At 48.0% G+C, this 15,464-nt stretch overlaps 1 protein-coding gene across 3 annotated transcripts in view; it reads left to right on the top strand.

Moving 5' to 3' along the window:
- The window catches only part of WASHC5 (WASH complex subunit 5), a 51,708-nt gene that overhangs the window by 6,846 nt on the left and 29,398 nt on the right, over window positions 1-15,464 (top strand). For all 3 annotated transcript variants that reach the window (XM_045861288.1, XM_045861287.1, XM_045861289.1), the window contains 6 exons: window positions 2,035-2,227; window positions 4,333-4,485; window positions 6,332-6,445; window positions 7,905-8,076; window positions 12,034-12,161; window positions 14,532-14,661. In XM_045861288.1, coding sequence (XP_045717244.1) covers window positions 2,035-2,227; window positions 4,333-4,485; window positions 6,332-6,445; window positions 7,905-8,076; window positions 12,034-12,161; window positions 14,532-14,661 — 890 coding nt within the window. The remainder of the gene's footprint in view (window positions 1-2,034; window positions 2,228-4,332; window positions 4,486-6,331; window positions 6,446-7,904; window positions 8,077-12,033; window positions 12,162-14,531; window positions 14,662-15,464) is intronic.

Below are 15,464 nucleotides of genomic sequence, written 5' to 3'. Positions count from 1 at the left end.
GCCTGGGCTGGGGCTCCCCGCGCGGAGAGCGCTGCTCTGGGTAACGGGCAGTGCAGGTTTCCGCACCACTTCTGGGGGGGACAGCAGCGATAGGACCTAGAATACGAAAGCAGAAGATTCTTTATCTCTTCTGATCGTAAGACAGCAGTTAACTTTGTATTTTATGTCATCGTCATAGGCTAGATGTCACATGGTCTGTGGATTGTAGATAAATTATTCTACATGCTGTAGATAATTAGAGATCTAAAGATTATCACGTCCACGATGGTATGTCAGTTTTTTTGTTTTTAAAGGAATCTGAATCTTCTTTCCCTTAAAGATACATTTGGGACTGTGGAAGTCTAACGAATGCTCTTTCTTGGTTTTTCGGTTGGTTTGTTTTTGTTTTTAAAGTTTCAAATGTTACTCCTTGGCAGATGTAAGGAAACGAATGCATGAACATTCTGTTGTCGATGTTAGGTGGATGACTCTGGAAAGTCACCCCTCGGGCCAGGCTGAGAGAGATTTCTCGCATGTGTGCAGGAAACAAACATGAAACGAGCAGCAGCACCCATCACGACCACGTGTTAGGCATGTCCGTACAGAGCTGCGACTTCAGGAAATACCGTCTTAAAGACAGGAACCACTGTAACCAACTCTGTAACTGCAGTACCTGGCACACAGGTGTCAGTTTGTTGGATTAATGAGTCAAAATCGGGACACAAAGTCAATGTCAGAAGTAGTCTAAATTCAGGGAAGAAACAGCCAATAAGCAGGAATCAGGGTTAGGAACTTGGGCCAGCGATGTGTAGACTAGCATTAACTTTTTCAAATTTACAATGTAGGATACCCTAAATAGGGCAAGGAGGTCAGCAGAGGGGGTTGTTGGGGGATGTTGTGTTTTCAGCAGCACCTGGGACTGCGCCTCCCCAGCAGTGAACTGGTCCTCAGCCACTGCGCTGGCCTGCCTCCTGTCAACTGTGTCACTGGGGGCTGTCCACCCGCTGGGAGGGGGCTGTCCGCCCGCTGCGGAGTCCGGTCTCCTCAGTGTGACCAGCAGCCGCCTCATATCCGTGTATTTTTAAATGAACTTTGAATGGCCTTGCCTCTATTTCTGAAAGTACCTGGGAAGACAAAAATGAGAAAGAACGTAAGGAAGAAGTTTGTCCCTCAAGCCCAGCTCTGACAATCCGGCTTTGTCCCTGGGGCACAACAGCTGGTTCACGGGAATGTGAGGGTCCATTGTTGAAGGGATGCTGGGAAATTGCAAGTCAGGGTTGTGACCAAGGAGACACGTCCAGGAGGAGGCCACCTTCCCGTCTAAGACTCTCTGAGTCTCTTTGAAGGATCACTGCTACACGCAGCCTCCTGAAAATCAAGATGTTTCGATGAAATCTGCATGGAAAGTGCACCTCACCAAGAAAAACCAATTAGTGTATATTCCACTTTACATTGTTGTAATTTTCAAAATTATTTTTAATATATGAAATGTTGGTGCAGGTTCACATTCTTTATGCACAATTCTGAAATCCAAAGAGCTATAGAAAATACACACACACACACAGAGGCACGCAGAATAACTCCTGCGGCCACAAAACCTGATCACACCTGAACTCAGATGAAGTCAGATCCTGAGCAGAGCAAGCATGATCTCACTTGTGTGAACATTCCCAAACTTTACTACGGAACTACTAATATGCGTTGATCGTGGAGTGCCCACTGAGACCCTGCAGGAGTATCATATTGTCTATTGTCTACATACCATATGTCTTTCTTATATTTGAAAAATACTATATTCTGAAACAAAACCAGACCCAAAGCGTTTGGAAGAGAGGTTATGGGTCTTAACGTAGAACTTACATACAAGAACCCATCTTATAAGTTGGCTGTATTATAACAGCCTTTTTGAAAATGTAATTATGAACCTGAAGGAAATAAGTTGATCCACAGCCATATGGAAAACTAGGTAAAGTCAAGAAATCCTTCTGCTGTGTTGGACTTCTGAGTTTCTCATGTTTGTTTGGCCCTCTCTCTCCCATTGCGAACTTGACTCAGCGCTGCCCGGTCTTCTGCCGATTCAAACATGGATGACATCTGTAAGCTGCTCCGAAGCACAGGGTATTCCAGCCAACCAGGAGCCAAGAGACCACCCAACTATCCCGAGAGCTATTTCCGGAGAGTGCCTATCAACGAATCCTTCATCAGTATGGTCATTGGCCGGCTGAGATCTGACGATGTTTACAACCAGGTGAGGACTGAGTCCATTACAATCTTAGTAATTTAAAAGACTGATTTCACTTGCTTCCTCAGTTATTCCTACCCTTCCTCCTTCCTCCAAAGGGTAGCAGCAGCTTAAAATTACTTAGGACCTTTGAGCTATGCTGTGGGATGGTAGAGGACAGAGGGATACTAATTTGGGCAGAATTAGAGATTTGGGGGAAGAGGTGGGATTGGAGCCATATTTGGAAAGAAGCAGTTACTGAGTATTATGTGTCTGTCTATGTGCTACGGATACATCACCGCCAAGGGAGGCCGTGGTCACTGTGTATAGTGAGCTTGCAGCTGAGGAAATCGGACAGATGGCTAAAGGAATTGCGGTAGAACAAGAGGAGTGTTACCTTGGGGGAAGGAGCAGTAACAGGTGGCAACATTGTAACGGGGCGTGAGAGCAGTGCAGAGGAAAGAGGCAGCGTGAGCAGAGCTGCAAAAGCCCTGCAGCATTTGGAAGTGGTCTCGCTTTCCTCTCCAAAAAGGACACCAACAGAAGCTGCCACTTGACTTCATTTTCCTGAAGAAAACGTAGTTTTACTAGAAGGAAGTTGAGCCTCTGATAACGAGATATTGTTTATCACAGAGCACACCTGCTCTGCATAGTTCTTTAGGTGACCTGACAGTGTGTTGTATGAATGTGTTAAGTGTACATAAAAGAGATTTTTTAAGGCAACTCAAAGTCAGGAGCCACCTGCAGGTAGCAGCTCTTTATAATATTTGTTGCCATTTATTGAGAATTCAGTATGAACCAGAATCGAAAGGTTTTTTCATATACCCTTTCTCTGTTCCTTACAGTAGTCATGCAGAGTGGGCAGCATAATCCCATGTTGCTGTTGAGAAAACTGAGGCTCAGGGGCCTTAAGTAACTTTCACACAGTCAGGTGGCTAGGTGGCCGCACCGAAGTTTGAATTCAGGTCTGTGTGACTTCAAAACTCCTGCTGGTTTTTCACTCCCTGTCCTTACCCCTTCAGCCTCCTGTGCAGGCCACTTTGGCCATTTCTCAAGGCAATGTGTTTCAGTTTTCTCCTTGCCCGTGACCTTCATTCCATTAGCACAGGGGTTAGGCTGTGGTTGTGCTGTGTGTCCACCCCACTCTCTGTCCCTGGCTGATTGGAGCGGGGCCAGTCACTTGCCCTAAGATGGGTCAGATTCCCTGTCGCCAGGTAATGTGGAGTTGGGCCTGAGAAACAGTTTCTGGACACGGGTGTGCTCACATCATGCACAGTCTGGAGTTTGGGGCAGTATCCTTCCACCATGTTGGAGAAAACGGCCTGGAGAGAGAAAGGTTGGGCAAACACAAGGGGAGACACTGAAGGCCTTTTTGGTTCTCGGCTCTAGGCCCTTCCAGAGACCTGGCCGGGTTCCATGTGACCTTGCCTTGCCTGTCCTTGTGATGATTTCCTCCCTTTCCGCTTCCGGTCCTCGAGGCGATCTGTACTGTGTGCCGCCCGAGATTCCTAGGGCAGGAGGCGGTGGGCCGGGCCGCAGCCGCTTTGGGAAGGCAGGCAGAAGGAGACCGCCCAGCAGAGTGCACTAAGAGGAGTGGTGTCTGGGAAACGGGGGTGGAGAGACTTCCACTCCCGGGAGAATTTAAGTGAGAGGGCTGAAACGAGGCCGTGGACTTGGGTGTCTGCAAGGTTATGAGCGACCACATAAGGTGGTCGAGGTGGTGGTGGGGGTCAGACTTTGGTGAGCTGAGGGACAGACAGGATGAGAGAGAACAGCATTGGCGAGCGTGGAGTCTGTCGGTTCTGAGACACCCACGGGAAAGACCTGGAGGTGGACGACTAGTGGGAGACCTGAGGCTGCCACTTCCTTTTCGAAAGGAAAAGACTTAGAATTGCAGCGGCGTCGAGGGCTGGGAGGACGAGGAGAAGGCGGTGGTTGGGGGGAGAGGGCAGGCCCTGGGTAGCAGTGCCGGAGGATTCCTCCCGGTGTCCACGGCCCTGCAAGGGGCTGGGCTCCTCTCGTGGGTGTCCCAGTCCTGGGGCGGGTGTCCCAGACCTGGGGCGCACGTGTGGTGCACGGAAGCTCAGTCGTCACCGGCGGCCGCCCCTCCCGGTGTCCTCTCCGCGCCGCAGGTCTCGGCGTACCCGCTGCCGGAGCACCGCAGCACGGCCCTGGCCACCCAGGCCGCCATGCTCTACGTCATCCTCTACTTCGAACCCTCCATCCTCCACACCCAGCAGGCGAAGATGAGAGAGATCGTGGATAAATACTTCCCGGATAACTGGGCAAGTACCGCTGTTAGTTGTGTCGTGTTTTCTCTCTAGCGAGCGCATCGGAGACCTGGCTTCTCCCTTCTTTTGGCCTGTTACCCAGAGGCCATACGTCGTGAAGAGTGAGAGATAAAGTCACTTAGGTATTTCAGGGTGTTGAAAATTTTACAAATCATCACGTGAAAGAATAGATCATCCAGTAAAATTTCCTGAATCTGTTCTTAAGTGGATACTTTGAAGATAAAACCATGTGTTACAATGTATCTTGCTCTAGCTACAGAGATTGCAGCTAAATTACACAAGCCTTTCTTTATTCTCTTCTATTTTATGAATCTAAATGAGCAGAATTCATCTAATTTGTCATTCCAGAAACAGGAATTTCACTGACATAGTAAGTTTTATCTTCCAGATAACACTGATGGGGCTGTGCAGGTTTAGATTACTGCGGGGATTGATTTGCTTGTAACTTTTTAGTGTTTCACTTAAGAATATTAACTTCAAAGGAATGAAACTGAGTTAACATACTTAGTGTACACACATATTCAGTGTCGTCTCTGCTCAGAGGTTTCCACAGAGAGCAGTAAGGCTGGCCGCACTCTCAGGCAGCAGGTTTTATTTCCATCTGTTGAACGCAGACTCCGTGACGAGGGGCCTGAACAGGCACCTTTCCTGCGAGGAGAGCGGACCGCAGTTAAGAGGTGCTGCCTCCTGTCCGCAGATGGCCATTCTCACGAGCAAGAACTAAGGAGCAAAGAAGAGAGCTCTGGTCGTCCGGCTTCATTCGCCTACGCTTAGTGAAGAAGTGTGGGCCATGATGCCGTGCTCAGAGACGCTTCTAGAAGTGAGGAGGACCGAAGTCCGGTTACAGGACACTTATACTCCTAGCAGAGCAGCCCAGCACACTGAAAGTGAAGGAATAGAAACAGATAATGCTGGGCACATACTAACCAATAAAAAGCTAGCTAGAAAATACTAAGATTACACCAAAAGAATTTTAAAATAAAAACACTAGTAGGGCTAAAGAGGGATTGTATATACCGTATTTTTAGGACTATAAGATGCACCTAGGTTTTAGAGGAGGAAAATAAGAAAAAAAATTTTTGAAGCAAAATAAAATGTGGTAAAATATTTAATAACCTATGACCCTGCTTGACCACCACCACCCTCCCCCCACCCTACCCCACAGTGAGCCAGGTAAGCTACATTCGGACTATAAGATGCACCCCTTTTCCTTCCAAATTTGGGGGGTGCATGTTATAGTACGAAATATATAGTGATTTTTTTTTAGACAAATGTAAAACAATGCTGTTCTCACAGGTTCGGGAAGGGGAGAGTTTCATTGGATTTTTTTAATGCAAAAAATTATGTTAGCATGTAATGGGTTTATTGTATTTTAAATGAATTAAATTTTTTTTAATTTGTCAGTTTTAATCTGTAATGTGATAAATGCCAATAGATATAATCCACCTTTTTCAAAACAGTTCTTTGGGGTCCTCAGTAGCTTTTAAGAGTGTAAAGACTGAGGTGGAAATGTTTGAGTACCTTCTCTAGTCAAGTCCAAGTCTAGTCAAAGTGACTAGAGTTCACTGTTTTTCATCTGGGAATCGGACACGTAGGCATTTGAAAGGAGAACCTTGTTTTACTTACTGCTCCATGAATAACAGCATTCTCACTCTTGATCCAAGGTGCTCATAAGGAGAAACACTTCCCTGTGTATCTGGAAAATCTTGATTTCTCAGTGATTTTCTTTGGAATGGCATTTAAACGTTGGAGTGGGCAGCATCTCTAATTCTGTGCCTTTCCAGCCCACTGAAGTAGGTGGGTATTTAGCAAATACTAAGAGAACTGTCTCCTCTTTCAGGTAATTAGCATCTACATGGGGATCACAGTTAACCTCGCAGAGGCTTGGGAACCTTACAAAGCTGCAAAAACGGCTTTAAACAATACCCTGGATCTCGCAAACGTCAGAGAACAGGTAAGTTCTGGCCAATCCGACTCTCGAACCGCCAGCCTGCCTTAAGGGGGAGGAAAGGAGCCAAGTAGGTTTCCCAAGGCATTTGGAAGATGTCCGCAAAAACATGAGTGCAGTGATTAAGGGAAGCTGGATTTTGCAGAATAAGATAGATAATTGTAGATTTTTAGCATGTGTGGTGTGTATGTAAATGGGAGACTTGGGTCCTGGGGAAGATTCAACATCCTAAAAGGAATCAGAGTGGCATGGAGTTTCCGTAGACTTTATTTACTCTTGCTTAAAGACTGTGTGTCCTTATGGATTGAGCTGCTTCTACCAGTAAGCAGAACTGTAATGCTTCCATCAACAGGGTGAGTGTAGAAGATAGTAACTGAATGTTTACATGTGCCTGTCACTGTAATTTACATTTGTCATCCCTGATGGGCAAGATATGCAACAAGACTAAAGCCTAGAGTTTAAATAGCTACATTATGTCTTTTCGATAAAGAGCACAAGGTAGAAAGAAACAATTGAGTAAAAAGAATAAAATATTTTTATTGGGAAGTATACCTGGTGTTGCCTTCCTCAGCCCGACTGTCTGAATTTTTGAGTTTCCAGTGTGGATAGAATACTGATTCAAAACCTTCAGCATGTTTTTACTGAATACATTGCATTCCATAAATAATGCACCGAATAATTCCAGTTTTGGAATGCCTCCTAGAAATGGATTAGAGAAAGTGGTGCTTCCTCCGTACTTACCGGCCTCGGAGCATTAATTTTTCATGACTGAAATCTCTTTCCCAAATTGCATTTTCTTGTTTGTGACATTGTAAGGCATTTTTCAGAGTCTCCTGATGAAGCAGCTAGTGACGGTCGTAAACGAACCTGACTAGGTGAATGGTGTTTAACACTTAACTCTTGCTTTCGATAAAGCAGAGTGACCAAGTTTCCAAAAGGTCTGCAAATCCGGCCTTGATGCACTGAGGTGTGTTTTTGTTAAGCTTTCGTATGTTTGTAAGAAGTCTCACCTCTTGCATGTTTCCGCTCTGCTCCGCCTGCTCTGTTGATAGTAATAGGAAGAACAGGTTGTTTATCTTCTGCCTTTATGTTTCTTTTCCACCCAAAATAGAAGGGAACCACCCGGTCCACTTCTCCGCTTACATTTGAGGAAACCAATACACAGAGGTTGTGTATTGGTTACACAACCATGTAACCAATGTACACAAACCTTTGGGTTTACCAAAGTCACACCAACATTTAATGGCAGCCAGCACTAGATTTTAGTCTCTTGATTCTGAGTTCAATACTCTTCTTTAAAAATGTCCAATAAACCACTTGCCTTTGCGCCTTTGCCGCTGTGGGGCATACGTTCATCATCTCATAGAAGTGTTAGCATCCATCCTGGGGTCTACTCAGATGTGATTCGCTTTCAAGACACGATTCTGTCTCTTTAAAAATGTAATTCAAGTTTCTTACTGCAAAGGCGAGCAGGTGCGCCGCGGTCAGCGAGAGAGTGCACGCCCAAGTGCAGCAGTTTCTGAAGGAAGGCTGCCTGAGGGAGGAGATGGTGCTGGACAACATCCCGCGGCTGCTGAACTGCCTGAGAGACTGCAACGTCGCCATCCGGTGGCTGATGCTGCACACGGCCGACTCCGGTGAGGCGCGAAGGGCGGGGGGCATCTCTGTCCGCTCCGCAGAAAGGCCTTTGGGGCTCAGCTCTGCTTCGTGGTGCAGGGTGGTCTAGGCCTTGGAGGAGAATCCAGTTGCTTTGTTACTGAGTCATTTCCGTGCCTCCTCGGGCAAGGCAGCACCCACCTGAACAGCTCCTTCGTCCGATACCGTTAGGTGCGTGGAATGGAGAAATTTACCTCCCGTGGTCAAGGGGCCTGTCACCGGTCAAACTGGGTGATGGATGAATGCGTATGAAAAGTATAACTTCAGCTCTGTGGTTGGCAGAATAATGTCTCCCTGCTCGTGCCTCCCGTAGATGTTCATCATGGCCTGCCCCTCAGAAACTGGGGGTGTGTTACCTTATGTGGCAAGGGAGAGTCCAGGTTGCAGATGGAGTCAATGCTTCTGATCAGTTGATCTTAAAGGAAGGAGATCGTCCCCGTGGGTCCGGTGCAATCACAAGGGCCCTGAAGTTGGGAACAGGGAAGCAGAAGAAGCAGAACTAGAGAGATGGCCTCATGAAAAAGACTCCACGGGCCGTCGCCAGCTTCGGCAATGGAGAGGACCCCCGGCCAAGGAATACGGACAAAGGGCAGCTTCTAGATGTTAGAAAAGACGAGACGTGGGTTCTCCCCAGGGCCCCCAGAAGGAGCACCGTCCTGCTGGCGCCGTGACTTCAGCCCAGTGAGGCCCCTTGCGGACTTCCCGCCGCCTTAGACCCTTTTTCCCAGGAGCGGCTGTCCAGCCGTTTGCGTCTTTCCCACCACGTCGCTTCTCTCCGTAGGCCCCTGTCCAGTGTGTAGTTTACTCACAGCATGAACACCATGGCTAAAGATTTTAATCTCGGAATGGATCTGTTTTTAATTGGTTGAATTGGCCTTACATAAACTTCAGCTCTAATTTGAAGATTTTACTACAATGACTCAGCTATGATCTTCTTTGCCAAAAGTCTTACCTTCCCAAGCCTACGAACAGCCCAGGCCCTGGTTTTGTCCTGTTGTGAATCCAGCAGCGGTTTCTCAGTGACTCAGCCCTGTCTCTGTCTTCAGACGACTGTTCCTGACAGCGGGGCGCCGGCGGGCTCCTGGGCCTGCGCCGTGCCGGGGGCCACCTCGGCCGCCCAGAGTCCTCTGCTTTGATCTGCGGCCACATCTGTTTTCCATTTCTGCGGCTGGCAGCTGTCTGGCCTGATTGCACAAGGTCATAATTTACCAGGAACAAATGGTTTGCCTCGCTGGTCGTGAGTCACACGTGGGGAAAGTAACTGCTTATTTAGCTTTTATGGTGTTTCAGTCGCAGAAAGGAAAACATCCTCTCCATACCCCGTGCTGTTAACCAGCTGCAGGCACGTCACCCGGGCTCGGGGGCTTCTGCGGTGCCTTGAGGCTGTTGAGGAAACACACACAGTGTTGGCTGAGCCAGCACGGATGAGGCTAGGCTAGCTGGCCAGTGAAGCCTGGCCCCCACGTTACCACGGCTCAGATCTTAGACAGAGGGGGGGCCAGGAGCACCGGCACCAAACCTGGTTTACGCCAGGGAGTTAATTGTTAATGCACAGTGATGCCCCCCTATCCAAAAAATGAAAGCAGATTAATATCAGAACTTTTCTTGTTGAATTAGAATTAATATAGCCCTGGCTGGGTGGCTCAGTTGGTTGTAGCATTGTCTTGTACACCAAAAGGTTGCAGGTTCAATCCCCTGCTGGGACACCTATGAGAGTCAACCAGTCAGTGTTTCTCTCTCACATTGGTATTTGTCTCTTCCTCTCCCCCTTCTCCTTCTCTTTTTTCTTCTTCTTCTTCTCCCCCGTCTTCTCTTCCTCCTCCTCCTCCCCCCTCCTCTCTAAAAATCGCTGAACACATCCTTGAGTAAGGATTCAAAATCCTTACATCTTTGGTGTGGATGGTTCTTTAAGTTAAGCAAATATGAAGCTGAAAAACTGTCTCTGCGTGATCAGTGTCACCAGTTCCAAGGCAGTCGTGGGGAACGCGTGACACGTCAGGACTCTGCAGTTTGCCGTGAGAACTGAGCCCTTCTCCTGCTTGTCCCAAGTCTCCTCCTGACGGAGTAACTGAGAAATCAACATAGAAAACGGCCTTCCGCTGCAGGCTTCGCCATAAGCGAAGCATCAGAATCACCCTGCGTTTGCTCTCATACATGGTCACTCTGTACATGTCAGACATTCCGAGATGCTGATCGGGGGGCAGGGAGGCGGGGATGTGCACATGTGACGCCGGAGTCACTCCCAGGGACCTTGAGCCTCATCAGCTGTGAACTTGACTGTGTTTGTTGCTTAAAGTTTTTGTTTTGGCTTTATTTGCAGTCCAGGTCACTTTTGCTTATAAATATTTTTGCCTTACCCTATTTTCTTATTCTTTCTTAGGCTGTAATTGACCCTATAAACCAATTTCAGCAAATATCAGTATTTTTTATTCTATATACTTATTTAAAACATATTGTTTGTCTTATTAAAACAGTTTGGCGAGCCCTGCCTGGCGTAGCTCAGTGGACTGAGCGTGGGCTGGGAACCAAAGTGTCACAGGTTCGATTCCCAGTCAGGGTACATGCCTGGGTTGCAGGCCATAACCCCCAGCAACCGCACAGTGATGTTTCTCTCTCTCTCTCTCTCTCTCTCTATTTCCCTCCCTTCTCTCTCTAAATATAAATAAATAAAATCTTTTAAAAAAAAATTTTTTTTAAAGTATACACTTAAAAAAAAAGAAAGACTCGTTCTCAATTCCTAAAAAAAAAAAAAAAAAAAAATACAGTTTGGCTTGGCAACCGAGAGGCCGAGCAGGGAATCAGGACCTCTGGTGTGTGTCCCTGGGTCGGTCACTGCCCGATGTGGGACCATGGCCAGGCTGCTCTAATCTCTGGGTCTGGACAGTGGCTAGTCCAGAAAGCCCTGAGGGTCGGTTTCGCCCCTGGGTCTTCACAAGGAGCAGAACAGCCCCAGGCCTGGTGTTTCCCATTTGCAGGTGCCACGTCTCTGTGTGGGTGACCCTGCCTCCCTGTTGTGCCAGGGGTCCCCTAGACCGCCCGGGTTCAGGGATTACACCAGGAAGACTCAGCCTGGAGTGGTGCTCACAGCTACGGTTTTCTACGGCAACGGGGTAGGAAGCAGATCAGCACAGGGGAAAGGCGCGTGGGGCAAAGTCTGGCGGAGAGCGGGCACAAGCTCCCGAAGCCCTGTCCCAGCGGGGCCCTGGGGACGCGCGTGACTCACCGAGCAGCAGGGAGGTGGGCCAGCCCGTGGGAGGTGTGGCCAGCCAGGCAGCTCCGGAGGACCTCGGGGCCTCTGTCAGGGGCCGATGGCAGGCAGCCTCTGCTTGGCACGTGCCACAATTCCAGGCTCCCGGAAGGGGAGCGGGTGTTCATCACGCATATCCTTCGGACAAACAGTCAAGGCACAGAGGGCCGTTGTCGCCTGCGTTCAGAATGGTGAGATCTCTTCCGAAATCCAGGCTCCCAGATGCCTGCCTTGCAAACAGGACTTTCTGAAGATAGCAGTCGCAGCCCGCTAGGTCAGCTCTTCCGCAGACCCGCCCACAACCGATCGGCGAGCTCAGTGCCCTAAACCAAAAGCCACCCCCAGCAGATGGGGCGTCGGGAGGCTCTGCCTACCCCTGTCGGACAGCCGGCAACGAACCAGCCCAAAAATGCCTGCGAAACCTGGAAATACTGTTCCACAGCTTGCTGTCCTCATTCAACGCTATATCACAGGTGGCATTCCATGCCGAATCCAGGTGTCATATTTAATAATTCAGTTACGCTTTCTCCCAGAGCCTACGCTTACTGTGATTAGTTTTACCACCGGTTATGTATAGACATTTGCCGTTTACCTTTGAAAGACTTAAAATGAGGGAGAGTATTTAAGAATTCACATCCACAAATCTCTCCTACACATTTGATAAGCGGACACTCTCTTGTTCCCGCTCTAGCCTGTGACCCAAACAACAAGCGCCTGCGTCAGATCAAGGACCAGACCCTAACAGACTCCAGGTACAACCCCAGGATCCTCTTTCAGTTGCTGCTGGATACCGCACAGTTTGAGTTCATACTCAAAGAGGTAAAAATGTTGAACGAATAATTGCCAAAATCTTATTTTTTTTATTGTTCAAGTACAGTTTTCTCCCTTTTCCAAATGCTTATTTTTTTTTACGTTTAAAAAAAATTTTTTTTGAGAGACTTGGGGTTTAGTAGCAGCATCTCTGATTCCAGCCATGGATTCTGAGTGTCTGCGATCAGTGTTACGGAGAGAGGGCGGAATTCCACGCTGAGCGGGCACTCGGTGCCGGCTGTGGTTGGAGAGGCCGTGGTGGGGACTGCGCAGGGCTGTGGCGGTTGCGTCTATGAGGCACACGGGCATGACCCCGGGACTCACTGTGAAGATGCCGATGTGAACTGGGGTGCATGCTCTAAAGGAAAGGAACGGAGTCCTCTGGGCACCTGAAATAAAGCACCTTGTCCTCACCCTGACGACTTCCCTGGGGAGAGAGGCTCACGAACACCCCCGAGGAAGGGACCTGTCAGAGTCAGGGCACACCAGGATAGGCAGTGTGGTGGGGGGTGTTCCAAAGAGAAGATGGAGTTTGTCCCAGTCCTCCTGGCTGAGGAGCGGCATGGCCAGCTCCAGGCCCCGAGAGGCTGGCTGGCTGGCTGCAGGGGGGAGGATGCAAGGGGAAGGAGGTATGAAACAAGCTGGAAAAGTGGGCAGGACCCGCCTCTGCCAGGCCTTGCGGGATGTAGGTCTTATATTTAAAAGCCGCGATAACTTACTGGAAAGGGCCTAAGTGGGGGGCGGTGGGGGGGGATTTGCCTTCGAACAAGGTCCTCTCCTAAGGGCTTTAAGGAGTTCCGCGTTGACTAACAGGAACTCTGTGGTTAGTCTTTTCCCTAAGGAAGCTTCTGTGGGCACAACAGAGATGGCAGGCACCTGGGAATGCCCGGGTTCTATGAACAGCAGCCTTGGGGGTTGGATCAGGTGAGCCCAGGCGCTCGCCCAGTGCACCCATGCCCATTCGGAACCAGTACTGCACCTTGTGGCTGGGGGTATCGTGGAGGTCCCTTCGGCTTCTAGGTGGGCAGGGACGCTGTGTTCTCCTATTAAGTGGCTCAGAAGAAGTGGTGTTGATTAGCAGCCTAATGCTAATGTCTGTGCTGAGTGTTTTCTGCGTCTTGTGTCCACATAACTTTATAAACTCAGAGGAATGCCACAGCGGTGCAGGGGTTTATTTCCCTGGGCTCTTAAGAGGTAAAAGCACATGAATACTGATTGTCCTCTTAAGAAATTCTTTACTTTTTTCATAGTGAATATTGGAAAAACGAGCCATGGGGCAGGGAGACTCTGTCTGCAGATGAAGGGGTCGAGGCTGGGTGGAATTTTGTGGGGCCGGGGCAGAGGGATCTTGAGTGATCAGGCGGGATGAGTCATCAGTGAAACATGTGGTAGGGTGAGGACAGTGAGATTTATTCACAGAGCCCACCTTGTCTTTGTGGACGCCTGGGGCCCATCAGTGCCATGTGACCGGCAGCGGTCACCCAAGGCCTTCACTGCACACCAAACGGCCTTGAGTCCTTCAAACGCTGGTTCACAGATTGAACCCACAGGTTTTACAAGTTGTAAAATGGGATTTGGGATAGGAGATGGTCCTTAAAGTAGGAGGCACACCTTCGTATAAAAATCAGAAGAAATGCTCTGGCTGGTGTGGCTCAGTGGATTGAGCGTTGACCTGCAAACCAAAGGGTCATTGGTTTGATTCCCAGTCGGGGCACATGCCTGGGTTGTGGGCCAGGTCCCAGTGGGGGGTGCATGAGAGGCCACCACACATTGATATTTCTCTTTCTTTCCCTCTCTTTCTCCTTCCCTTCCCCTTTCTAAAAGTAAATAAATAAAATATTTTTTGAAAATGAGAAGAAACACAATTTCAATTAGTATATTTATAGGAGAATCTAGAAAGAGGGTTGGGGTGGCAGGTAGGAGAGATGAAAATATAGGTTAAAGAACCACGCTGAAGTGTCAGAAATTCACATTCCGCATTGTTTTGCTGTGTTTGTATTAGACATCACGGAAACTGGTACCTCAGAAGGACCTTAGTGCGGTGGTCAGCAGATGTAATTCCACATTAAAATGTTGAATCCTGGCCCTGCCTAAGACCTTCTGAACCAGAATCTTCACGGGGTGGGGGGCTTAGGGATCTGGCAGCGTGAGGGCCCTACAGGGGGTGCTCACGCTCCTCCGCTCAGTTGATCTGAGAACCACTGGCTTAGAGAGGGTCTGGCTTTGCCCCTCCATTTGCATAGAGAAAACTGGCTTAACAGATGCATCAGGACAGTGTTAACGTTAGGCCTTAGATGTTTCTGATAAGCTGGGTGTCACCAAGGCTTTCTTAGTAAACTGCCTAATCTGGAGAATAAATGCTGTCCGTCCCTTCAACAGATGTTCAAGCAGATGCTTTCAGAAAAGCAGGCCAAGTGGGAGCATTACAAGAAGGAGGGCTCGGAGCGCATGACAGAGCTGGCCGACGTCTTCTCGGGGGTGAAGCCCCTGACCAGGGTGGAGAAGAACGGTAACTGCTGCTCGAATAGGCGCGCAGATTGTTAAAAATGGACAGAGTCCTCGGTTGACATTCATTCTGTGCTAGGACATCGCCGTGGAGATCTCTTGAGCAATTTCCATATCTTCCCTGGACTTCAGGTTTCTTACCTTTGAAGTGGGAGATTGAGCTAAATCAGAGTTCTTATTCTGTGGTTCATAGATAGTCTTTGTAGGGTCATGACCCACAGCCCCACACCCCCATAGTGTGCAAAACAAGTGTGTCAGCTTATGTGCACTTGGGGGCGGCAGGAAGGACCTGTGACTGTCATGATCTTCTCAGAAGACTACTTTGTTCAAGAACATTAATAACATCTAAAGTAGATGACATGGAATATTCTTGTCTTCTAACCTTGCTTGGTTCTTTTTCACTGTTGCATCTGCCACCTAGTGGCGTAAAAGGAGAACTGCAGACTGTTTTGTAACTAATTATAGTTTAACTTTTCATTTTAATCCTGCTTTTTTAAAGAAAATTTATAAATAGGAAAATTATGGTATTCCTTCAGATTTTTATATAAATTGGAACCCTTCAAATTACCCCCAAAAGACCACTCTGAATTTTAAAGTGACAAATTACACTTTTTTAAATGTTTAATGTTTAACTATCAAATCCATTTCGATAGTTATACAATAAAATTGCTTAATAGTATAGGTTTTTCTTTTTTAAAAACTTTACTATTTTTAACCAATAGGAGCTTGTAATTACTGTATTTGGTTTTTGTTGATTTATTTGATGCAGAATGGTTGTCTAAAATATATTTCCAAAGTACATTATTA

This window comes from Phyllostomus hastatus, unplaced genomic scaffold, assembly GCF_019186645.2.
Source record: "Phyllostomus hastatus isolate PE091 unplaced genomic scaffold, TTU_PhHast_1.1 phas_scaffold_21, whole genome shotgun sequence".
Lineage (NCBI taxonomy): Eukaryota > Metazoa > Chordata > Mammalia > Chiroptera > Phyllostomidae > Phyllostomus > Phyllostomus hastatus.
Note: the sequence above shows the minus strand (reverse complement) of the source record. Positions and strands in the feature narration are given on the sequence as shown.